The sequence below is a fragment of the Protopterus annectens genome, chromosome 7.part0 (assembly GCF_019279795.1).
Source record: "Protopterus annectens isolate FY-2018-M chromosome 7.part0, PAN1.0, whole genome shotgun sequence".
NCBI lineage: Eukaryota > Metazoa > Chordata > Ceratodontiformes > Protopteridae > Protopterus > Protopterus annectens.
In genome coordinates, this window is record NC_056739.1 from 34,672,591 (window position 1) to 34,699,551 (window position 26,961).

The following is a 26,961-nucleotide window of genomic DNA, read 5'->3' on the forward strand; positions in this document are numbered from 1 at the left end:
GAAAAACAGCAGAGGTTGGGGAAAAAAAGACTTTGCTAAAAAGGGGATGTTACTTCAAAATAGTGTGCATGTGTATGAACAAAAGGGCAGGGTTTAAAACAAAAGGGCAGGGTTTAAAACAAAAGGGCAGGGTTTAAAACAATGGAGAGGCTCTCTGGGTAATTCAGTATTCCTCTGCCATCACATTTTTACAGTAAGGTAAGGCAACTTCAAATGCTGACTTCAACAGAAAAACTGAAAAGTTAGGATACAACTATACAAGCATTTACCGCTCCATCAGTAGAAAGAAAGATAACCTGGACAGGCAGAAATATTGTCATATTACTATGACTCGCACTGTCTGAGATGCACTGATATGAAAAACAAACAGAAAATAAAGACTGCTTCTGGAGTATTCCACAAATTTTATTCATCATCATCACACTGTGAACACTTAGAAGTGCCGACTTTCAATAGTGATCCAAGAGATGGATGATCATACAAGTTAAAGGCATGTAGTCACATGTCATATACAAGTTATAGGCATGCAGTCACATGTCATACACAAGTTATAGGCATGTAGTCACATGTCCTACACAAGTTACAGGCATGTAGTCACATGTTACATACAAGTTGCAGGCATGTCACATTTTACATGCATCAAGCATGCTTTCATCATTTGTAATGGACTATCTGCAGAAAGCAAAAGAACAACCTGGGTTATATGTCTATTTTGATACTTCCGGGTCTTTGTAGCTGAACAGATATCCAAATGACAAATAACGTCTATGCGGCAGCAAGGAATGTAATTACAAAACAAGTTTGGGAGAATAGTCTGCTTTTTAACACACAGTTTTCATTCCTCATTCCACTAGCCTGCAACAGCTGCTTTAATAATTTTGACGTCATCTACTGGTCGATCTTGGGTGTTTGTTTCTACCATCCCAATTCGGTTAACTACTCCAATTCCTTGGCATACCCGACCAAAAATAGTGTGTTTTCCATCTAGCCACTGGGTAGGAGCCAGAGTTATGAAGAACTGGCTACCATTTGTGTCAGGTCCAGCATTGGCCATGGCAAGGATTCCAGCACCTGAAAAAAGGAGGACAAAATTAGTAGTTCTATGTAACAAGAGAAACAATTTGTAAACACACATACTTCTCTCATACACAGTAGTCAGAACTTCTTCAATTATCCTAATAACTTTCCTTCTGATTAAAAATGCCAACAGCAAAAAGTAGCCAGACACACTGCTCCCGAGAAGCAACAACTTAGTCCTCATGACAGTAAGGTGAAAATGCACTCATGGCAGAACATTATGGAACCAAATTACGTACTAAATTTAACAGACACTGAGGAAGAATGAAAGAAAACTGCAATAGTGCTGCCAACTAGAAATGTAAAGAAAAGACAATTTCTGTGCACGCGTGTGTCACACCCACTGTATTTCATCTGCCCATTCACAGTGAAGAAGACTGTCCCCAAATCACACGTTAAAGGAGCTGTGCGAGAAAACACTTCCTCTCCTCCTAAATTTGGAAAGTGTCTGACATTCAGTACTATCAATGTGCAAAGATCTCATCGGTCCTCTGAAGCAACATTCCTCAGCACATCCCCTGTTGCTACCAGCAAGGATGAATGAACCTCCACAGGCATATAAACAGATGTGCACTCACCATGTCATGAGGTCTGTGAGGGCTTTAGCCTTAGTGGGTATACATATGGGATATCATCCCATGCAACTCCACCTAGGACATTTTAATCCAATTCCCATGCCTGGTATTGCATACATCATCCCACTGCACACCATTACATCATATGCCAGGGTAGAACAGCATGGGTGGGCCTTATGACCACCAGTCTGCCCCATCCAGACAGCAATCACAACCGTCAAGTCCTATGCACCTTTTTAACTTGTACAGAACTCGGTTAGCAGCTGCTACATGGGGCATGGAGGGCAGGAGGAGGTAATTACAGCCCACCAAAGAGGACTCCCTTGCTCTTTAACTTGTTGTGTCTTTCGGCTTTTCCCGGTTAGAGGTCGCCACAGCGGAACTCCGGTCCGCTAATGATTGGCAGTAGATTTTTACGTGCCAAGTTGCCGGCCCTGACGCACAACCTTCGAAGAAGGTACGGCCATTCACACATGTCTCCACACAGAAGATGCTCTAGCTGAGAATCGAACAAGACAACGTCTTACTGTGAGGCAACAACGCTACCACAGCACCACCACCACAGTACTCCCTTGCTCATGCTTGTTAATCTGATACTGGGAAACCTTCTCAGTACGTATGCAAATGGAAAGATTCCCAAGCAGTAAAATGAATCTCCAGAATCACCAAAGCCAAAGAGCATTAAAAAGATGAAACCTCACAAGACTGAAGCTTGAAACACCTAAGTGTCAAAGTGTCAATGGACAGGTAGCTCCTGGAGTCAGAATTGAACTGCAATGTCATTGAAGTTGTGGATCTAACTACTGAGTTGGTGTGCTCCAAAGTACCAACATCCTGTGGGATGTGACCTGCACAATGCCAAAACATAATGCAATCAGTAATATACTTGGAAAGGATTTGTTTAGCAACTGACAAGCTCTGCCCCAATACAAAAAAAAAAAAAAAAAAAAACACATGCACAGTTCTTCCATCCTGCCCCAATAAAACAACACACATGCACAGCTCTTCCATCCTGCCCCAATAAAACACAACACATGCACAGCTCTTCCATCCTGCCCCAATAAAACACAACACATGCACAGCTCTTCCATCCTGCCCCAATAAAACACAACACATGCACAGCTCTTCCATCCGGCCCCAATAAAACAACACACATGCACAGCTCTTCCATCCTGCCCCAGCAAAACAAAGCACTTGCATGGCTCTTCCATCCTGCCCCAATAAAAACACACATGCACAGCTCTTCCATCCTGCCGCACCAACACAACACATGCACAGCTCTTCTATCTTCTAAAATGCAGTAACTTGGTACAAACTGAACCTGAGCTGATGGAGACTCGTGCAGGGTGCGACAGGCTCTCTCTCACCTAGTTTCTGGCCTCCTGAAAGACAACAGGGAGATAAATGGAATGATACAAGAAAAATTACGAATCCACTTTCAGCAGAAAACATGGGTTTTTCATACAGGATACCTAATCCCTGGAAAAGGTGCTGACCATCACGAAAAGTGTCCTCCAACCGACTGACAGGAGGTGGACAAGTCTATCAATCAAGAAGCTTGGGTGCCAGAAGGGGAGAAAGCTTATGAATTCTCTGTACTCCTTTGAGAAGCTGCTTGTCCAGCTGGAGAGAGGCCACAGTCCTATCCTCTACAATGTCATAATAGGTGTAAATGCTACAGGCCTGCATCATGATGCATGGAATACCTGAAAATCATATAAACAGATTATCTAGCAATAAAGGTTAGCACCTGCAGGCTGATGCAGCACCTTAGGACATCTCTCTACCCAAATGGAGAATGCCTTGAATTTAACAGATTAATCCAGAAATAAGTATAAGTGAGTCAAACCACCACAGTCCAGCCAAATAAATGTTCAGAAGATATGTAAAACAGCAAACAGTTTATTGGAAAAAGGTTAGCGCATTTGCGGGGTTATCGCTTCATCAGACCAAATACAAAATGAAAATAAAAATCACAGGAATGTATGGATCAAGCAATCCCTAATAAAATCAAGACCCTTTCCACCAAAGGCAGGCGCCCGGTCTGGTGGACTCCAGCCATAAACAAACTCTACAACAAGAGGAGAAAGCTACTACATGACAGAGCAAAATCCTTAAATGGGAAGGCATCTCTGATCAATACTAGCAAAAAACTACGATCACTCATAAAATCATCCAAGGCCAACTTTGAGAGAAAAATCGCTAATGACACAAAAGACAATCATAAAGCCTTCTTTAGCTATGTTAGAAACCTGGGTGGAAACTCCCAGATATGCTCAGAATTAGTCCAAAATGATAAAAAAATCACTGAACCCACAGACATTGCCAACATACTGGCAGACAGGTTCAGTGCAAATTTCTCCCCTCCCTCCCCCCCAAAAGGAGAAATATCTATCCCACCAGAGTCTAGCCTCCCAAACATCTCAGATGCCCAGGTGAGAGCTGCTCTCTCTAAAGCAAAAAACACAGCATCAATGGGACCGGACGGTGTCCCCGGATGTGTGCTACACGAACTCAATGAGGAACTAAACCCACACATAAGGCTGCTGTTTAATCTTAGCCTTACTACAGGATGCGTGCCCAAAGAATGGCGACGGCAACTGTGGTCCCACTCCACAAAGGCGGTTCTTCTACGGACCCTGGAAATTACCCCATAAGCTTGACGAGCCTTGTCTGCAAAGCTATGGAGAGGATCATAATGGAACTCATAAATAAAGACATTGGGGACCTACAGACACTGGATCCTACCCAATTTGGCTTTGTCAAGGGCAGATCCTGCCTCTTGAACTTGGTCGACTTTTTCGAAACAGTCACTAAGGCCATTGATGAGGGTAAGGCAGTTCACACAGCCTACCTTGACCTAGCAAAAGCGTTTGACACAATACCCCACTCGGGCATCACAGAAAAGCTCACCAGCTTAGATGTAAACCCATATGTCACAAGATGGGTTGCAAACTGGCTCAAGGACAGAACACACAGGATTAGAGTTGCTGGTGCCATGTCAGACTCTAAGCCGGTCACGAGCGGTGTCCCACAGGGCTCAGTCCTGGGCCCCCTCTTGTTCGGCATTTATTTTTCTGAAGTGCAGGCAAACATAGGGGGATTGTGGTTGACAAAATTTGCAGATGACTGCAAACTGGGCACCATAATTGACACTCCATCAGACACAGACATCCTCCAGAAAGGTCTCATAGAAATGGATAACTGGTGCCAGAGCCATGGCCTTAAGCTAAATGCCAAAAAATGTATAGTCATACCCTTTGGGAAGAACAAGGTAACCCCTAATTACCACATAGGTGGTAATCCATTAAACACGGAAGAAGTTATCAGGGACCTGGGGACCCAAGTTGACAGTAACCTCTCTTTTGACACTCACATTGCCAAAGTGGTTAGGAAGACCTTCTACATTGCCCACCTGATCATGAAGGGATTCACATCCAGATCAGGAGAGGTCATTGTACCCCTGTACTCTTCACTTATCAGACCAATGATTGAGTACAACGCCCATTCGGAATGTACCTTACCCGACACCTGCAGCAGTTGGAAAGACCCCAAAGTTCCTCACCAAAAGGATAAAGGGCTCAAACATATGTCATACGATGCCCGACTGAAGAAACTCCAGCTCTATTCAGTCGCATACCGTCTGCTCAGAGGTGATCTGTGCCTGACATACAAGGCCATGTCCAACCCGGAATTAATGGACATGCTCCACCTCAAAAATCCAAATCCACCAGAGCCATGAGAGCAAGAGACTTAAACCTCAACACGGATATAAATAGGACGTGCTGGAGGGACAGATTCATCACCCAGAGACTCCCTACACTATGGAACAGAATCCCAGTCCATGTGAGGCAGAGCCCCTCACTGACTCTGTTCAAGAGAAATCTTGACGAGTGGATGGGAGATCGTAGGTTTACCCCGGGAATCATCTCTGTATCACTGCTGGACAGAGGCACAGCAAATTAATGGGTATAGTATTCTCATCCTAAGGGGTGGTGAAAGCCACACACACTCTGGCTAGGCTTATAAATGCCCTAGGGCAGATAGCCTAGTATGAACCTATAAACATATTTTTAAGTACTCAGCCAATCAGTAAGAAACAATTAAAACTGAACCAATTACAAAACAAAAATCATCTTACATCTACTGCCTAATAAGGCAGGCTTAAAAGAAGTGCCACTGTTAAGGCCTGGAGGTTCATAAGCTCTCAGAGAGATAAATCCAATTTAGTTCACACAATTCAACAGTGTTGCTAAAATCACCTCCTCTTCTGCTGGGATGCAGAACCCTAAACAAAAAGGTACTATGGCCTGGATAAGACAAGGCATGATTAGCTAGGACATTAGATATAACCTGATTGTGTATGTTTCCTAAATGCTCAATAATTCTTTCCCTCAGCTGGTGTGTGGTCTTACCAATGTAAAAACCATTACAGGAATAGCATGTAGCAAGATAAACTAAGTTCCTGCTCCTACATGTTGCCAAAAACCTAGGTGTAAAAACACGTCTGGTGACAGGGTGTGTAAAACAGGGATCTGGAGAAATAGCACAGCAAGCTTTACAATTAGAACAAGGAAGGGTACCAACCTTCCCTGAGGGTGTGGGACATATGGACCTTGGGCCATAACATAAAAACCTTTTAAGTGACATGTTATTTCTGAATGTAAAGGAGGGGTAATCTCCCACCACCCACCTTACATTTTCATTTGCTAGAAGAACAGGCCAATTTTTTCTAACATTACAGTAATGTTGTATATTGTTAGAATTTTTTAAAAATATCCTAGGAGAGCAACTCATGTTACCAACCTGTCTTTTATTCATAGAGTGATTATTTAAGGAAAAATAAGGAGCACCTCTAGTGCGTCGATTCGATAAAGCAGTCATCCTGGAGTTACTTACTGAGGTCTGTGAGTACCCTCGAACATTAAAGCCTTCAACCATTTTATATATAGTCTCCTGAAAAGCCACATCGTTGGTACATAGCTTAGAGGCTCTTAAACACTGGCCATTAAGAATACTAGAAAAAATATGTGAAGGATGCATGCTAGACCGATGGAGTAAACTATTCCTCCAACAGGGTTTCCTGTAGAGCTGCGTCTCAAGGATGCCTTCAGCATTTCTTAATACAGTAACATCTAAGAAGTCAATAAATGTGGAAGAGTAATTTAGACTAAACCTTAGATAGTCTGTGGTACTTTCAAGATATCTGACAAAATTCAAAAGTTCATCCTCACTACCTCCCCACAAGAGAAAAATATCATCAACAAATCTAGCGTAGTACTTGATAAAGTGTCTATACGGATTATCATTATAAACATGCTCATTCCCCCACTGCACCATAGCCAAATTAGCATAGCTATTGGCACAGGGGGTGCCCATGGCTACTTCTGTTTGTTGCAGACAATACTGACCTTCAAACACAAAACAGTTATTACATGGAATCAAATCTAGCAAAGTACAAACAGTAATCATGTTATGCGAGAAATGGCCATGATTAGAAATAAACAACCTGATAGCATCAAGACCCACTTCATTAGGTATAACAGTGAATAGAGTGGTCAGAAAAATATTATCAAGTACAACACCATTTGTGGAGGAGCATAAACTAGATTTTAAAAGATACTGAACATTTTCTAATTGATAAGAGAATCACTAAGTACAGGTTTAAGTTTTAGTTCAACATATGTGGAAAGAGGTTCAGTCACCCAGCTGCGCCCTAAGACAATAGGGCGGAGTGGAGGCTTGTGACTATCCTTCTGAATTTTGGGCAACCCATGTATTGTAGGAATAAGGGGATTCTCAATGATCAAGGACTCATACAGATCATGGTCAGTAAGACCACACATCAACAAATCATACAGATCATGGTCAATAATACCACACATCAACAAATCATACAGATCATGGTCAGTAATACCACACATCAACAAATCATACAGATCATGGTCAATAATACCACACATCAACAAATCATACAGATCATGGTCAATAATACCACACATCAACAAATCATACAGATCATGGTCAATAATACCACACATCAACAAATCATACAGATCATGGTCAATAATACCACACATCAACAAATCATACAGATCATGGTCAATAATACCACACATCAACAAATCATAAAGATCATGGTCAATAATGCCACACATCAACAAATCATAAAGATCATTCTTCACATTAGTAATACATCTATTAACATCTTTCTCTAGAACCTTCTTATAGGTACAAACATCATTCAGCATAGTATACATACTAGTTAAGTAATCAGATCTATTCAGTGCAACAACTGTACTTCCCTTATCAGCAGGCCTAATACTGATAGAAGATTCAGTTCGTAGTTGTAGCAAAGCATTGTTTTCATCAGTATTTAGATTACAAAACTTTGGCTTAAAAATGCCTGAAGATGCAAAAATTAGAAGTTATGTACTCACCATAACGTTCCATCTGTGTAGGTGTATTCATTTGTCTGCAACCTGTGGGTTATGGATCCGATATCGGATCCGAACCGGCATGGTTTACCAGCTATGGATCCAAGCTCTCAGCTCCTCCCCTCACCCATAATGCCCTGCTCTACCCTCATGACCTCAGATCGAGTTTGCCAACAGCAAGAACACCCTGAAAAGGGTAACACAATATATGCAGGAAACTGAAAGGCCAGGGGGATAGAAGGGCGGGATGGTTGCAGACAAATTAATACACCTACTCAGATGGAACGTTATGGTGAGTACATAACTTCTAAATCTGAAGTAGGAGATTCATTTGTCTGCAACCTGTGGGACAGAGTCCCCAGCTACCTGAATCTTGGGCGGCCATCATGGAAGGATATTCCGGAGCACCGCGGAGCCAAAGGATGCTCTACCCCTAGACGCAAGATCCAACTTGTAGTGGGAAATAAAAGTATGAGATGAAGCCCACGTGGCTGCTGCACAAATATCATCTAGAGGAATCCTAGCCTTAAAGGCTGCCGAGGTAGAGACTGACCGGGTTGAATGGGCATGTACACCCTCCGGTGCGGGCCTTCCTGAAGCTTGATAAGCCAATAAGATACATTGTGAAATCCAGCGAGATAGTGAGACTTTAGAAATTGGCTTGCCCAAATTAAATTTAGCAAAGGAAATGAACAACTGGTCGGATTGCCTATGACCAGCCGTCCTGTTTAGATAAAATCTAAGTTGCCTGTGAACATCTAAGGAGTGAAGCTTGTATTCACCTTTGTTTTCATATTTAGGAAAGAAAACAGGGAGGTTAATGGATTGATTAAGGTTTGCTTCAGAAGCTACTTTAGGAAGAAAGGACGGGTTGGTCCTGAGGTAAACACGGTCCGGATGAAAGACCAAGTAAGGAGGTTTAGCTGATAATGCTTGAAGCTCTGAAACTCTCTTGACCGAAGTAATGGCTACTAAGAAGGCAGTCTTGAACAACAAGAATTTCAGATCTACCGTAGCCGCCGGTTCGAAGGGGGGGGGGGGTGGTCAAGGCCTGGAGAACTAAGGAAAGGTCCCAAGGAAGAACCGCTTGTTTTACAGGGGGCCTGAGAAGAAAAGTACCTTTAAGGAAAATCTTACACAACTTGGCCGACATCAGTGGATTGGAGTCATGACCAATGTGATAATGTGAAATTGCCGCAAGTTGTACTTTGACCGTGGAACTGCTGGCACCATCGTTAAAAAGAGTGGTTAAGAAATCAAGCACCAAAGGAAGAGGAACTGTGAAGGGATTTAGGCCTTGCCGCTCCGCCCACAACGAAAACCGTTTCCACTTGCTGCGGTAGACTTTCCTAGTGAATGGCTTATGAGCTGCCACCAGGATCGCCTTAACAGGGGACGAAATACCGGGAAGTCCTGATCAAAAGTGGAACTGGAGCAGCCAAGCGGTCAGCTTCAGGTTGTCCAGGTTCGGAGGAGATAAGCGGGATGGATGAGATATCAGATCCGGAATGGGATCTAGAATCCAAGGAGGATTCACAGAGTGAGAACTTAGGAAGGGGAACCAGATCTGTCGAGGCCAAAACGGAGCAATGAGAATCATTCTGCACCCCAACCGAGAGGCTTTCTGAAGAACTTGGAGCATCAGAGGCAAGGGGTGATGAGCATAAAGCAGACCGGGTGGCCAAGCATGCACCAGAGCGTCTCTTGGGGAACCTCCTGGAGGAGGTATCAGAGCGAAAAAACTGTCGCACTTGGTGTTTGACGGAGAGGCAAAAAGATCGCAAGAAGGAGTTCCCCACCGTGCGAATATGCGTTCCGCTACTTGAGTATTGAGAGACCACTCGTAAGGGGTGAGAATGGTGCGACTGAGCTTGTCCGCCAGGATGTTGGACCGACCCGGAATGTGCGTTGCTATGAGAAAGCGGTTGGTGGAGATTGCCCATTCCCAAACTCTCATGGCTTCTCGACAAAGAGGGTAAGACTTGGTTCCTCCCTGCTTGTTGATATACCAGACAACCGACATGTTGTCCGATTGAATCGCAATTGTTCCCAAGGGAAGAAAGGCCTGAAGTGCTAGCAACGCTAAGAGCACTGCTCTCATCTCTAGAACGTTGATATGCAGTAAGGTCTCTGAATCGTTCCACGTGCCTTGGATGGTCCGGCCTGCAAAATGCCCCCCCCCCACCCGTGGCGGGAGGCGTCCGTGGTCACCGTGGCGAGAGGGGGAGAAGCACAAAATGGGCGGCCTCCGTGGAGATCTGGAGAGTGAAGCCACCACAGGAGGGACCGCTTGCAAGCCTTGCTGATCGCAATGGGATGATGCATAGGAAGAGCAAGATACGACCACTGTACTAGGAGTGTCCACTGGAGGATGCACATATTGAACCTGGCGAGAGGAAGAAGTGCTATAGCAGCCGCCATGGACCCTAGAGCCCTCAGGACCAACTCCGCCGGAACTGAGCTTGAGTGGAGAATGGCCCGCACCTGGAGTTGCAGATTTTGAACTCTGTCCGCAGTGAGGAAGGCTTTTAAACTCCTTGTGTCTAACCTGGCACCTATAAAATCTATGAACTGCGTGGGTGCTAGGTTGGATTTTTTTGTGTTTATAGTGATGCCCAGACGGGGAGCAAGATGGAGAAAGGAGTCTCGCCAATAGAAGTAGATGCCTTGTTGAGGCGGTAAGGAGCCAGTCGTCCAGGTAGGGAAAGACCTGTACCCCCTGAAGCCTCAGGTGGGCCGCTACCACTGCTAATACTTTGGTGAACACCCTGGGGGCTGTGGTGAGACCAAAGGGAAGGACCCGGAACTGGTAGTGACTGGCTCCCAGTCGGAAGCGGAGAAACCTCCTGGAGCGCCTGTCCATTAGTATATGGTAGTACGCATCCTTGAGGTCTATGGAGCACATCCAGTGATTTTCTCCCAGAAGGAGGAGAATAGACTGCAAAGTGACCATTCGGAACTTCTCCTTGGGAACTGCCAGGTTCAAGAGAGAAAGGTCTAAAATTGGTCTTAGATCCCCCGTCTTTTTTGGCACTAAAAAGAACCTGGAGTAGAACCCTGATCCGATCTGGTCTGGGGGGACGGGCTGGATGGCTCTTTTCTTTAGCAGATGGCCAATTTCTGCCAAAGCGGCCTCCCACTGACCGGGTGGGACGTCGGGGAGGGACTGCAATTTTGGCAAGTGACGAAAGGGGATACAGTATCCTCTGGATATGATCTGGAGAACCCAGCGGTCTGATGTTATGGACTCCCATGCTGCTAGGTGCTCCGAAAAACGTCCCCCGACTGCCTCCAGAGTGGAGCAGCCGGGCAACCCCTCAGGGTTGCTGCGCGGGCCGTTCAGAGAAGGGTTCTCTGGACCCGAAGTTCCTGGGAGCCCCTCTGCCTCTAGGGCGGCGTCCTCCCTGTCCTCCTCTGCCACGGAAGGACTGGTTGTCCGGAGCAGGCTGGGACTGCTGCGACTTCTGGAACCACATCTTCTTCTGAACCTTTTGGTTCCTAGAATAGGGCCTCTGGGGTGCAGAGAAGCGGATTCCGACGGCAGACAGCGTCTTCCCGTCCTTCTCGCTCTGGGTCAAAGTGTCGCGAACAGTTTTGCCAAAGAGCGCAGAACCATCGAAGGGGGCGTTCGCAAACGACGCTTTGAAGGGCTCTGAGAAATCGCAATGACGGAGCCAGGCCTGACGTCTAGTAACTAGACCTGCCCCTGCGGCTCTAGCGGCGCCTTCCGTAGCATGGGAGAGTAGCCGCATAGAGGTATTTGTAACGGACCTGAGAGTGGCTATGCGGGTGGAGTGCAGCACCTTGTCCTCCTCCGACATGGACTCTGGGGGGGATGCAGCGTATTCTTTAATAAGATCGCGCTGCATCCTAATCACATGTGCCAGACAGTTCAGCGCCCTTACCGAGAAGGTCGCTGAACTAAACATCCGCTTCCCCAAGCGGTCCATCATCCGAGACTCCTTGCTCGGGGGATGGACTGAGGGACTCTCCTGAGCAAGTTCCCTCTTGGTGGCCGCCGCCGTCAACATGGCATCTACCGGAGGCCCCTTACTCCAATGGGCACGGTCAGCCGGGGGACTGAGAATCCGGTCGGGCCTTTTAGGGATTGGCTCCACGGTGTCCGGTTCCTTCCACGCCCTGGTGGTAATGAGGTCCACCAGGGGGTCGGCAGGAGGGGACACCCAAGAGGTAGACGGGCCCGCTTCAAATGCCTCGTCAGAGGAAGACTTGGGGGCAGACCACCCCCCCCTTATGCGGAGCATTTCCATGATGTCTCCAAATGAGACATCCTCGGGGGGGTGACCGTGGAGAGCCTTCCACTTCCTCCAAATCCGTGTCTTCCGTGAGACTCGGGGGAGTCAATGTGCCTCCTTTTGCACGTATGCTTGCGAGGAACATCCTCTGGGGGGCTGTCAGAGGACTCCTCGCAAACAGTAACCTGTTCCAGGGGAACAGCTTGGGGCACAGGAGCGGGCTGTCCTAAGGGCCGGATGGTGGAAGCCTGACCCAGTGCAGAGGGAGCGCGGGACGGAGCCGAAGCAAGTGCCGGGGGTCCGGAGACCCTCAACAGGGCCCTCTCCACCACATCAAAAGCCGAAGGGGAGCCGACCTCGACCAAAGGATCTGACAATCGGCTCCCCCTCGGATCAGAGGAGTGGATCGAGCCGAGCGCCAGATCCGGCGACAGTGCTCTCAGACACAGACGGCGCCAAGGAGCACTGATCCCCGGATCCGGCTCGGATCCAGGCTCCGAGGTCGGATCCGATGCACTCGAGGCAGGTCGGATCCGGTACCAAGTACTATCGGCGCCGACCCACCCCGCCCGGCTGCTCGGCTCCAACTGCTCTGAACCCGGTAGCGGGTCGGAGAAGGAGCAATTGGCTTGAAAAAGGGTCGAGCTCCCCAGAGGGGAGGCAAGAGCACTCCCATCTGTATCTGGGCCTGGATGAATCTTCTCATCATCCGGTCCAGATCAGCGCCTGACAGGCTATAAGTTGATCTCGACGAGGCTACCGAGGTAGGCCTTGAGTGCCTCCTCGATAGCCTCGACGGAGATCGGGTCTCCTCCTCTTCAGGTCCCGTGAAAACACACTGGAGACCGGAGCCGAGGAGGGGAGAGCCAGCAGACAAGGAGGCCGGAGGAGAAGCCGCTTGGCTGGCGGGCCGAACGGAGGTCTCGGCCCGCCGCTTATGGTGCTTCTCCCTCCGGTCCTTCTTCCTAGATCCCTCTCCTCCGAACCACTACAGGGAGGTTGAGTCCCAGGAGGAGGAGGGGGAGCCGGAGAGGGGACAACCGTGGGAACGGTTACCCCCGAAGGAGCGGAGGCCGGAGCCGAGTCCGGCGGCAAAAGACCCGCCAAGACAAGCTTGGACCTCCGCTCCTTCAATGCCCTGGGGTTGAACCCTGCACAAATGGAACATCCAGATGTGAGGTGTTCAACCCCCAGGCATCAACACCGAGTGTGGCCATCAGCTGGGGAAAGCTTATGGCCACACTCGGAGCATTTGGAAAATACAGCTTTGGGCTGCTCAGACATCCCAAAAGCAAACAAACAAGGTTACTAAAACTAGTTAAAGTAAAGTAACAACCGCTCACAGGCCCAAACACACACTACGCTACCAGCGAGGGGAGGGATAAGTAAAAATAAATTTTAAGAGACTAAAAGTATAATAATAAACAAGGGAAACCTACACTTGCACACAACTTTCACACAAAACTTTGAAAATTAAGCACTTTAAGACTAGAAATATCACTTAGCTGGAGAGCTGGAAAAACACAATCTGGTCACCATGTGCGGCAAACGAGATCTGAGGTCATGAGGGTAGAGCAGGGCATTATGGGTGAGGGGAGGAGCTGAGAGCTTGGATCCATAGCTGGTAAACCATGCCGGTTCGGATCCGATATCGGATCCATAACCCACAGGTTGCAGACAAATGAATCTCCTACTTCAGGATTATAATTTTCACATAATTTGACAAAAGACTCAATAGACGCTGCAAGAGGTGGGCAATAAACACTCTGTTTATAAGGACACTGTTTCTGTATCAACATGCCATTTCCCCCAAATAGGGTTTCAAGCATAACTTAACATGAAAATAGTTTGATATCTAAAATGACATCAGCTACATCAGATTTGATGCCTGGTACAAAGCCTAAACCTTTGTTAAGTACAGATATCTGTGCTGCTGTTAGGGCATAATTCGATAAATTGTACACCAAGTCTTGTTCAGAAAAGGTTTCATACCATTCCGTTTCACTAGTGACCGTCCTTCCTTGGAGGCTTTCCTTTTCAGAGTATCTCTTGATAGAGAGCGGCCTTGCTGATTTGGTGGATCCAGCATGGTGGGCAGAGGTAGAGCCATAAAAGGGATAGGCAAGGAAATATTGTCGTTATCTTTAAGCCTAGGTATTTCCTTCACTTTACTATGGGCTCCTAGCCTTAAAAAAATCATCTGTATAAGGAGTGTTCACTGAAGGAGCTCCAGCTTTAGCCGAAACGGCTTGCGCAGCATTCAGAGGGTCAAGAGATGAAAGTTTGACATCAGCAGTTGCAGGCGTAACGTCCGATGGCAGAGGCGTTTCTTCAGAACGCTCGTTGCTGATAGTGATTCAGTAGAGCCAGAATAAGCATACTAGGAGTATTCCCTTTGGTCGAAACAATATTAGTTAGATTGGATACAGTCAAAGAATCCAGCTTAGGTACATTTAAAGTATGCTTGCTGGTTGAAAGTGCATTAGTTGTATTTGCATTAGATTTAGCTAGAGTGTGAATTCACATCATGAACTTACTGCAGGTCCAACATTAGAACGATTAGGTTCTCTCCTTGGCCAAACAAAAATATGACCTTTAGTGAAATCAGAGTGGTCCCCGAGTAGCTTCTTGTGTTTCTACTGTTTAAGCCTATAATCATAGGCCAATACCTCAGCACACAGGCTGTCAAGTTTTAATAGGTATTCATCAGATGGATACTTAGTTTTCATAGTATCTAGTTGGCATTCAATGTCAATACGAGGAGACATTTCAATGGGAGTGTAATATGTTATTAAAAGTCATAAGTAGTTAAAACTTAAATCAAGATTTAGTTGTTGCCAACATTTAAGTAATTCAGGTTCACTAGAGGCTTGAGTAGGCATTTTCAGGATCCGTAACCTCCTGGGGATAACTTTATGATCAAGACAAGCCTCAAAGTGAAACCTCTGCCATTCGTACCTTTTACCCTGTACATTAAATTTTCAGCTTCCTTAAAGGCTTCCAGAAAATCACACAAACCATCAGTATCCATGGTCTCAACCTCTCCTTGTGTAGAAAAGGCAAGCCTAAGGAGAGGATTAGGCTGGTTAGTAACTAGTCTATGTAGGCGGTAGGTATCATTACGATGCATAGTGTTCATTTGAGTAGATACCACGTCAGTAGATGAATAAATCCCTCCAGCATTCGCCTCAAGAGATTCCGCCATGTGCAGCAGGTAGCTCTTCAAATATTCAGTGAAAAATATATATATAAGCTATCCCAACTGCTAAAGGAGACTCACAAAACAAAATAACAAATCCAGAAACAAGTATAAGTGAGTCAAAACACCACAGTCCAGCCAAATAAATGTCCAAAGATATGTAAAAAGTACAGTTGTGTACACTTACCATAAATGTACATGTTAGAGTGTATTCACTGTTGCAGTCATCACATTTGGGTTATCTGCCTGCAGGTAGCCCTCAGCTGGCCTGAATACCAGAGTTTTCGGATTTCTGCGTCGGATGCCGTCTCTTCTTCCATGAAGTCAGGTCGTCAGGGGTATAAAATATGCAGCCGATGCCATTACATCAGTTTTTCTTACCCCAGATGTCAGGTTCCCCCACAATAGGAAGCAATTATATGGTATGGTATACCCCCGTCAAAAAGCAAATACACCAGAAGAAAAATAAATATACCAAACCAGAAGGAAAGGTACAGCCAAGAGAAGTCAGGGGGCTGGAGGGAGGGTAACCAGGACTGCAACAGTGAATACACTCGAACATCTACATTTATGGTAAGTGTACACAACTGTACTATGTTCTTCGTGTTTCACTGTTGCAGTCATCACATTTGGGTTGATTCCCAAAGCTAAGGAAGGGATGAGGAAGTTAAAGAGCATTAGGACCAGCTATTAAGCCCTGCAAGACTGCAGTGGCAAATCCAGCTCTGGATTTAGCAAAAATAGGCATGTGGTAATGCTTGGTGAAGGTATGTACAGAGCTCCAGGTAGCAGCTTCTAGGATGTCCCTGGTAGGGACTCTTCTGAGAAAAGCCGCAGAGGCAGATGCAGCCTTGGTGGAATGTGATCTTATCCCCTGTGGGGTACTTCTCCATGGTGCTTGTAGCAGAAATTAATGCAATGGGCTATCCATTTGGAAATGGTTTGCTTTCAAATGGCATTCCCCTCTGCCCCTGCAGCAAAGCCAACTAACAGCTGTTCAGATTTTCTGAGAGGCTTAGTCCAGTCCAAATAAAATCTAAGCTGTCTGTGCACGTCCAGAGTGCAGTATTCGTTCCCCCTTGTTTTGTGGATTAGGGACAAAAGTAGGCAAATGAATGGACTGATTTAGGGCCACACTAGACACCACCTTGGGCATAGGAAGGATTAGTCCTGAAGGAAACCCTGTCCGCATGGAAGATAATGAAGGGTTCTACTGCCATGAGGGCCTGTAATTCAGACACTCTTCTTGTTGAAGTGATGGCTAGAAGGAAGGCCGATTTCCAAGAAAGGAATTTTAACTCTGCTGTAGCAGCTGGCTCAAAGGGGGAAAGAGTGAGCTTTTCCAATACAAAGTTAAGGTCCCAGGCTGGAGTGGGAGCTCTCCTGGGGTGGTCTTAAATTTTTGGCCCCTCTAAGGAATTGTTTTAGCAAGGGGTGAGAGAAGAGGGGTGGCTCAGTATTATAACGTTCTGAAATGGCAAAGGCATGAATTTTAATAGACACGAAGGATAGTCCCTTGTGGAGCATTTAAGTACTGTAGAATATAAGGTAAGCTGGGCACCGTTGTGCCCATCTCCCCTGAGCCTGGCTCCAGGAACAGTATCTTTTCCACTTTTCAGCATAGGATTTTCTAGTACTAGGCCTCCTTGCCTCCAGAATGACATCCAGCACCTGCTTACTGAGGGATGCTAGAGGAGAGCTCAAGGAATTAGCCAGGCTGCAAGGTTTAGGGTTTGAAGCTGAGGGTGTAGAACCTGGCCCGCCTGCTGGGACAGCAGGGAAGGGGTCTGAGGCAGGTGCTATGGTTGCAGCAGTGTCATACTGCGCAAGAGGGGGGTACCAGTGCTGGCGTGGCTAGTCTGGTGCAATCAGTATTGTTCTTGGCTTGTCCTGTTTGATCTTTAGCAGAACCTTCGAGAGGAGAGGCAGAGGGGGAGAGGCATAAACTGAGAAGCTTTCCCAGGTAAAGGACAGGGCATCCACTTTCCAAGCTTGGCTGTGGGGAGTTCTTGTGCAGAATTTATTCAATTGGTAGTTCTGAGGGGTGGCAAACAGGTCTACCTCTGGAGTCCCCCATTTGTTCCTCAAGAGGCTGAATATTTTGGGTTCTAGTTTCCATTTGTGTGGGTCCATAAGATTTCTGCTCAAGTCATCTGCCAGTGAATTTAGTTGGTCTGGCAGGAGTTGAGCTTGTAGGTGTACTTGGTAGCTCAAGGCTGTGTTCCACAGACACATGGCTAGTATGCAGAGAGGGTACAAGTGGGTTCCCCCCTGCTTAATTATGTACCATATAACTGTTGTGTTGTCTGTCTTTACCAGCAGTTGTCATGGAAGAATACAGTCTTTGAAGACTGTCAGAGCATTCTGTACAGCTAACATTTTTTTGACTGATATGCAGGTGCATCTGTCTTGAGTTCCATTTGCCCTGAATGCACTGCCCTGTCATGTGAGCCCCTCATGCAGTCTGATGCATCTGTTGTTAGGGTTTGGGTGGCAGGGGGTAGAGTGAAAGGGAGTCCCTTGATGTGGTAGCAGGCCTCTGCCCACCCAAAGGAACTCTTGTCTTCGTACAAGGAATGACATAAATCATTGTTTCCAGGTCCTGAGAATGTTGACACCATAGGCTTTTTAGATACCACTGGAGTTTCCTCATATGCAGTCTTGCATATGGAATTAGTAGAATGCAAGAAGCCATTAACCCCAGGGCTTGCAGTATATTCCTTGCAGATAGCTGGGGTTTTGTGACCAATAGTTTGAAGTAGGTTGTCAAATAAACTTGTTTCTCCGGAGTGAGAAATGCCATCTGGGAAGCTGTATTAAAGCTTGCTCCCAGGAATACAATCTGTTGGCAGGGTACTAGGTGAGATTTCTTTTTGTTGATGGTGTACCCCAGTGAGGTTAGAAATTTCTTTACGAATGCCAGGTGTTGTAATAGCAAATCCTGGCTTTCTGCCTGAATCAGACAATCGTGCAAGTACGGGTAAATTTGAATATTTCTCTGCCTGCAAAATGCAATGGCTGGAGCTAGACACTTTGTGAATACCCTGGGCGCAGTAGATAAGCCAAAGGGAAGTGCAGAGAACTGATAGTGCATGGAGCCTGCCCTGAAGCGTAAGTATTTCCTGCAAGACTCCCTTATTGGGATGTGCAGGTAAGCTTCCTTTAAGTCTAGGGTTGCCAGCCAAGCATCCTTGGCTAGCATGGGAAGAAGCTGATTAAGAGTCAGCATTTTGAATTTTGGAACCACCAGAAAGGTGTTGAGAATAGAATGGTCCAGGATAGGATGCCAGGAGTTGACTTTTCTGGGTACCATAAAAAGTCTTGAATAAAAACCTTGTCCCCCTTTGTTCTGCTGGGACAGGGTGAATAGCCCTGATACTGAGAAGAGCGAACCTGCTGTTGGGCCTCCGCCGATTGATATGGGGGGGCGGTCTGGCCAACCGTTTGGGGTTGGCAGGGTACAGAAGTGGAATCGGTATCCTTGGGAAACTTTGTTCAAAACCCATTTGCCCTGAGTTCCCAGTTTTTTGCATGCAGGGCGATCTTTCCTCCTAAGGGGGCAGGTAGTTGAGCAGGCCTTGGAAGAGTTAAGGTTAAGTCATTGTGCCATTTTTCAATAAGGGGGTTGCTTACTACTCCCTGCTTTGGAAGTGGGAGCACCCCACTGCTTAGGTCTGTGCATAGCCTGAGACTATAACCTAGGTGGTCTGCTGTTCCTGGGTTTCGACTGCGAAGGCCTGGAAGGGACTGGAAAGGACCAGTCCTTTGAAGGCCAATGCCTACTGAATCTGGGAGGCTGTACTTGTAGGAAATCTAACAGTTTGCACAGATTTAGCTTTTTCCTCCATCCTTTTGAGGACTTCTTCTGCTTTGTTGCCAAAAAGGCGGTCTTGGTTTAAGGGAGCATCCAGTAATTTAGCTTTCACATGATCTGGCAAGTTTTGTTCCTTAAGTCAAGCATGCCTTCTAAGTACAGACCCAGTGACAGCAGCCCTGCAAGATGCTTCTAAAGCGTCAAAACCACACTGCAAAGTATGTTTACCAACTTGTTCTGCAGAATGCATTAAATCTTGCAATTCTTTGTGTTCAGCACAGTCAGGAATCAACATAATTTTCTGTTTAAGTAGTCCTATAAAATGCTGCTGATACGAAATTGGCAATTTAAAGCCCTAATGGCCAAAGTAGCAGAAGTATATACCTTCTTATCCCATCAGTCTAAGGCTCTAGAATCTCTATCAGAAGGGGTATGATTTTTTGGCAACAGTAGCCTTAATGCATTTTGGTCCTTGGGAAATGGTCTCTGGATCTGCAGAAGGATTTTTGAAGAGGAACTTGTGAGAGTCAGGTACACTGTAGTACTGGTCAAGTTTTCTGGGAGTTGGAGGTAAAGTGTCTGGGGTAAGGCTAGATTCCAAGAAAGCATCATCTACAATGTCCAGAACAGGAGGGATAGCTAAAGGCCCATGTTGAGGCAGGAGTAAGAACTCCCTAAGTCTCTTTTTGGACTCTGAGTAATCCTGGCTTTCCCAGCGGAAATGCTCCCTAAGAGTATGCAAGGTCTCACTGAAATACAAGACCAAAGGAAAGAGAAACAACCCCAACAAGGTACTTGGATATAAACGACCAGCATGACCAGGATTTTCCACAATAAATATTTAATCCAACCTCTAGCGCCTTGGCAGTAGCCTTCCAAGGAGAATATATACAGAAGAAATGTAGCACATATTTATACAATAATATAAATCAATAAATCAAACAATTATCCAATTAAAATATTTCAAATGCAAAGTTCATATAAAAACTTGCCAGTTACATTCTATATTAATGCCCTTAAGGGATAAAGTGCTATATTTCAATATAAAAAAAGGAGTTTCCTTATACAGGAGTTTTTTTCTCTACATTAATATTATACTGTATACTAGGAATATGTTCCAAGATTGTTCCTAATAAACCCTGTGGGTTGCTACTATGATGTTTTTTAAAATGCATTGCGAGTGGACTTTCTCTTTTCTCATTTCTAATGTCCCTGACATGTTCCTGAATCCTAGTTTTAAATGTTCTTTTACTTTCACCTACATAGAACATTTCACATGGACATTTTAATGCATACACAATACTTTCTGCATTGCATGAAAATTTTGCATTAGGTTGAAAATGTATTCCATTAACATACTGACATTTTATACATTTTCCACATGGATACGCTCCCAAAAAATCAGGATTATAACTCAAACCTATACTAGGTCTTATAAATCTAGCATGAACTAGCATGTCCTTTATGTTTTTACCCCTTCTAAATGAAAAACTTAGATTCTTATCAAGTATATCTACAAAATCCCTGTATTTAAACAAGGAAGTCCGATAGAACTTGATAGTTTAACTTCTTCTGCCAACAGATCATAAAAGTCATAACTGCATATATTTTCCTTAAATGATCTAATTTTCTTTTGATCTCTCCTGATATCTATTGTTATAACCACGACTAGACTTACAAATGATGCCTTTACTAAAGTTATCCAAGGATAATAGCACTTCATCTGCACTATAACCCTTTTTAATAAACAATTGTGATATTTTCTGTAACTCACTGTTTACTTCATCAGTGTTATTGCAGCCTCCTTACCCTAGTCAATTCTCCATAGGAAAGAGATTTCAAGGGATGTAGAGGGCGACAGCTGATAGCATCCAAAAAATGCAGGCCATCCTCAAATTTCGGGTAGACTCTGGTGACAATTTTCCCACTCTTCCTTCTAGACCAATATCCAGAAAGTTCACTTTATTTCCCAACTGGAAACCATCAAATTTCAACATAAACCTATTTTTTTGGAGGTCATCCAGAAAGTTTGTAACTTCATCTCTGCCCCCTACATATAAAAATTAAATGGTCAATATATCTATAATATTTGACCACATACTTTTAAAAAAACTCTATTTGATAAAGAAATTCAAGCTCAAAGAATCCCATCATAATATTGGCATACACGGGGGCGAGTACTTGTCTGATGGCGACATATGCAGCACGACACAGTGTTCGTATCGATGAGTGATAATGACACTGGCAGCAAAGCAGTTCTGGGAAATGCGTCCATATGTCTGGGGAGCATACATGTGATGTATGGCACATTAACATCATAAGGCTTTTGTATACTGGCTGAACATCGGGCTATCCTAGCTAGGAAATCCCTAAAGTAAAGAATACTGCATCAATGATGTCAGGACATCCTGGGGCGATGGGGAAGTGAAATCGCAGGTGAATTTATTGGCCAGCAGATTTGCTATATTTTCTGGCCGAGTATGAGAGATGCTATCTATAATTCGCACATTGATGGGGGTTGCCCTCAAGACTGCGGACATAACTGAAAAATACCTTATGGTTATCCTTTGCATTGCAGGCTATTTTTACTTCAAACTCTGCTTTCAGAGACTTGACTAGCTCCTTGATTCACTTGTTTAGACCAGTGAAGGGGCTTATTGCACTGTTGTGCACGTTCTCACTTACTTCTCGACAGGAGTTTCATTATTTGTTTTACAACTTAATAAGACCAGGGGTCCATCAGAGTGTCTTGGTTTTGCGATTTCTATACAGCTGTTTATGTGGTTGTACAGAGCTTTGTGTACTGGTCTGCAGAGGCTTCTGTATTTTATGGATTTGGGTGAGCTTGTAATCTGGCCATGAAGTCACTTAATTGGAGGTAGTTTGCCTCAGAATAATTCTTACAATTTTGGGAGTTTAGTGTGTGTGGGGGGGTCTAGTTTTACCTTAATTTCCAGGGAGACCACTTTGTGATTTGATCATATCAGTGAGGACATCACATGTTGGTGGATGGGGGGTGGGGGTGGGATGTAGCACCCTCCCATATTTTGAGTACCAGATTTAGGATAATTGTTACCCTGGTGGGATTGCAGACCAGCTGCTCCAGGTTATTTGAATTCACAAAGTTGAGCAGGCCTGTAGTTTAGTGGTCGTGTACGCCTCTCAGTTAATGGTGGGGTATTTAAAAATCACCCATGAGTATGGTATTGACCTGGATGGTGAGTGATTCAAGTAACTCTAGGTATGATGTGCGAGCTTCCTGCTTCATGGGAGGGGACCTGTAGCTAGCAAGAATATGAGAACTGATTTTTCTCAGTTAGTTGAACATGGAGTAGTTCAAGCATGTCACATGGTCTGACCAGCCTTGAGGTGAGATTAACCTTTATGTAGATAGATACACCTCTGCCGTCTACGTTCAGTGGGTGAACAGAACATATGAAAGGCGTTACAGCTGTACACTGCCAAAGTGCTTTCGGTGGCTTTAAACCTTGTTTCAGTAACTGCACAGATGTCAGCATTCGCCAGGGTGAAGACAGGAGCTAGGGAATGTCGTTTCTTGTTGAGAGCTTGTCTCAGTAACTGCACAGATGTCAGCATTCGCCAGGGTGAGGACAGAGCTAGGGAATGTCATTTCTTGTTGAGACCCTGTTTCAGTAACTGCACAGATGTCAGCATTCACCAGGGTGAAGACAGAGCTAGGGAATGTCGTTTCGTGTTGAGACCTTGTTTCAGTAACTGCACAGATGTTAGCATTCGCCAGGGCGAGGACAGAGCTAGGGAATGTCGTTTCTTGTTGAGACCTTGTCTCAGTAACTGCACAGATGTCAGCATTCGCCAGGGTGAGGACAGAGCTAGGGAATGTCATTTCTTGTTGAGACCATGTTTCAGTAACTGCACAGATGTCAGCATTCACCAGGGTGAAGACAGAGCTAGGGAATGTCGTTTCGTGTTGAGACCTTGTTTCAGTAACTGCACAGATGTTAGCATTCGCCAGGGCGAGGACAGAGCTAGGGAATGTCGTTTCTTGTTGAGACCTTGTTTCAGTAACTGCACAGATGTCAGCATTCGCCAGGGTGAAGACAGAGCTAGGGAATGTCGTTTCGTGTTGAGACCTTGTTTCAGTAACTGCACAGATGTCAGCATTCGCCAGGGTGAGGACAGAGCTAGGGAATGTCGTTTCTTGTTGAGACCTTGTCTCAGTAACTGCACAGATGTCAGCATTCGCCAGGGTGAGGACAGAGCTAGGGAATGTAGTTTCTTGTTGAGACTCTTAGCATTGAGCAGTAACACCTTTAGTCTGTTCTGGGTAGCTTCTGTTATGTTTGAAGGTTTGTCTGGCAATGCCCAAAAAAGACAACACAGAGATGGATAATGCTTTTCCCAATATCAGAAAGCCTAAAGGTGACAGACTGAGACCATCCCTGGCAAAGCAGCGTGGTTTGTCGACCATGTCCTACCCGGGTGACAAATACTGGACCCTTTTGAAATGACACCAGTAGCTAATCCAATTGTTAAAGTCGTTCATTTTCTGCTTGTATTGTGGCATTATCCTTGGAGATAGTAGAATGCCACTCCATATTGGGCTCACTGCCTGTGACACCTATTCTGAGAGTTCAATCATGCTTCTCTTCATACAGACCAGGGAGGTACGTCCCAGGTCATTTATGCCCACATGGGCTAAGCCAGAGTCATACTGGTACTTGAGGGTAAGTGACTTGAGTGCTGGTGTGACCTGGTAAGATCCTGGCCCCTGACAGGCAACTAACTTTATCCAGCCTTGTAAGGGGAACATCAGTGTGTCTCACAGTGGAGTCACCTATGACCAGAATATTGGTTTGTTGAATGTTTCACCTTATGTACTTGGTAGCTGAGACACAATGAGATGTGGCTTTATGTGTTGTTATAGGAAATGTCCCGTTTGTGTGCATGTGGAGTTTCTGAGGACTGTGCCTGAGAGACCTTTGAGGTTTGGGTAAGTTAGATGTGAGCACCTCTGCATCAGTGGTCTGTGTATGGTCCTTTCTGTACTTACTGAGTGATGTGTGTGAGAGTCGTTCACAACCTGTTTCATTTCTGTGTGTCTGCATGTGAGAGTCTAGACTCCAATGTCAGTGAGTAACTACATCTCCCACATACTGTATTTGTCTGTTGGAGAATTAAGTGATCGTCAGTGTATGGGTATTCCACTGCTCCACAGCTTGGTCTCAGGAGCCTGTCAGAAGAGATCCTTTGAGTTCACTGTAACTCTGCAGCCACAGAAACCTTAAGCAAGCCATGCCTAACGCAGTGTGCATTATTTTGGAAAGAACACATGCCCAGGGGTGTTCTGAAGCTCAGCACTGCTATACCACTTAGCAGCCACTTTGTTGTGTTTGAAGACATCTTAAGAAATATCATTCGGAGCAAATGAATGTATAAAAAAATAACAAATATACTGCAAAGCATCACCACTCTTCATCTCTCCCTTCTTACTGTCTGTGGATTTGCAGATAACTGACTTTTCAGTTAATCTTCTGATGATTACAGGCAATAAATAATGAAAGACATTCAAAGTCATCTAACTCTTACTGTTTCGTAAATCCGTGCTAATAAACTGACCATAGAAGTGTGTCACTGTCTCACACCGTCATGGAAGCATGTATGTTTGCAATGCACACGGACACACACCAACAGGAATGCACAAGCATACAAGCTTCTCTTTTTTCACACTTTAATTTTACACCGTCTAAAACAGCAAAACTCCGATTAGGGAGTGTAAAAAAATAGCTGCCATTTGCATTTAGTCTGAGTTTCACTGCAGCTTTATTTGCTGCCATGAAATGGTGGGCTCGTTTTTCACCCGGCATTATCTGTACATTAACACCCTGATTAAGAATGTAAACAGGAAAAAAACTTCACACTGTACTGAGCAGAAAATGACAGCAAAAATACATTTGTAGTCAACTACAGGCTAGGCTTGTAAAGGCTCCAGGGCCTTTATCTAGTACACACCTACGAACAAGGGTTCTCTTCACAAAATGTATACCAAAGTCCGAAGTATAAAAAATAAACTTAATGAAACACGCAGAACATGAAGAGGAGTAAAAATCCAAACAGAAATCTAAGTACTAATGGTTAAGCAGTTTTGTCCCTGAAATTTTTGTGAGACTTCTTCAGAGTCATAAAGTCTTATAACCCTAACAAACTTTAAATATACATACAACCCTTCAGTTTAAAAGGTCATGTGACTGACATTAATTAAAACAGCTACTAGTTAATTATGTAGCACTGCTGCTTGAAACCCTTTCATGTAACTTTTAAAGGACTAAGTCATGTAAACAAAAAAACAACTAACATTATTAACAATTCCTGTGAAACAAGCTACAAAGTGTTCTAAAGCAGTGGTGTTGAGAGGTTTGTAAAAATATAATATAATTAAATATACAGTAACTTAAAAACGATGGTTTTAAAACAACCAAAATTAGGATAAAAAGATAAAATAGCAACCTCAAAATGTTATGGTATTTGTCCTCCCCCCCCCCTTCCAGGAAGAAAAACATATCAAGGTTTAAAAATACAAGAATGACCAGACAGCATTTGCCCACCATGACAGCTTGCAACTCAGACACTCTTCCCGCAGCTGTCAGAGTAAAATGACAACAACGACAAAAACAAACCGTTTTCCATACAACAAACCTCAAATGTGTTCGATGTGCAGGTTAAAGTGGTTAACTTTCCAGCACAAAGTTAAGATTGCAGGAAGACGCAACCTACTTACAGGGAGGTCTGAGGTGCAAAACTCCTTTAAGAAACTTTTATTAAAACCATATAATAAAGTGGAGGATCCATGAGGAGACATGCTGAGCCATCTGTAAGATTTACCCTAACAGACAAGTAAGACAGGGCAAAGACAAGTAAACTCACACAAATATTTGAGTACCAGTGGTATGTAATCTCTGACAGGGCCCTGGTTATTGGTTAGGCACCACCTAGAAAATCTTTTCCACTTCTGAATACAAGACTGTCTAGTAGCAGATCTTCTTACCTCCTTTAGTACCTCTTGCACATCCCCTGAAAAGAGGTGTCTACAAGGAATTAGAACTGAATCATCCAGGCAGTTAGTTGAAGATGTTTGAGACTGAGGTATATCAAACTCTCCTTGTCTTGTGGGAGCAGGTCCAGTTTGTGAGGATGCTTGTGATAACTGCCTTACCCAATTCCATAAGAAGACAGAGACAATGTTGTCTGGGCCAAAAGACAGTCACCATAATTATTTTTGGAAACTCCTTCTGAATATTTAGAATTACCTTGGATATCTGTGGAAAGGCTGGAAAAGAATAATGGGGCATCCTGGTCCACAGGAATTAAAATGCATCTGTTTTCCAGGCCTGCTTCCTAGGAGACCTGGAGCAGAATTTGTTCAGTTGTCTGTTTTGAAAGGAGACTAACAGATCTATTTGAGGTGTCTCCCCCCCCCCCCCCAACTGGATCAATTTCTGGAAGTCCCTTTATTCAATTTCCATTTGTGAAAGTCTGTGTTGATGTGCTCAGCTTGTCTGTCACTGTGCTTTGCTCCAATGGAAGATGCTTTGGGGGTTCAGGAGTGCTGAACAGCTACCTCCCA

The 26,961-nt window shown here is 44.8% G+C and overlaps 1 protein-coding gene across 2 annotated transcripts in view; it reads right to left on the reverse strand.

Moving 5' to 3' along the window:
* Positions 1-384: 384 nt before the first annotated feature.
* Positions 385-26,961, reverse strand: part of PPIL1 (peptidylprolyl isomerase like 1) — a 161,956-nt gene continuing 135,379 nt past the window's right edge. For both annotated transcript variants that reach the window (XM_044076470.1, XM_044076469.1), the window contains one exon: positions 385-1,071. In XM_044076470.1, coding sequence (XP_043932405.1) covers positions 851-1,071 — 221 coding nt within the window. In that variant the 3' untranslated portion in view covers positions 385-850. The remainder of the gene's footprint in view (positions 1,072-26,961) is intronic.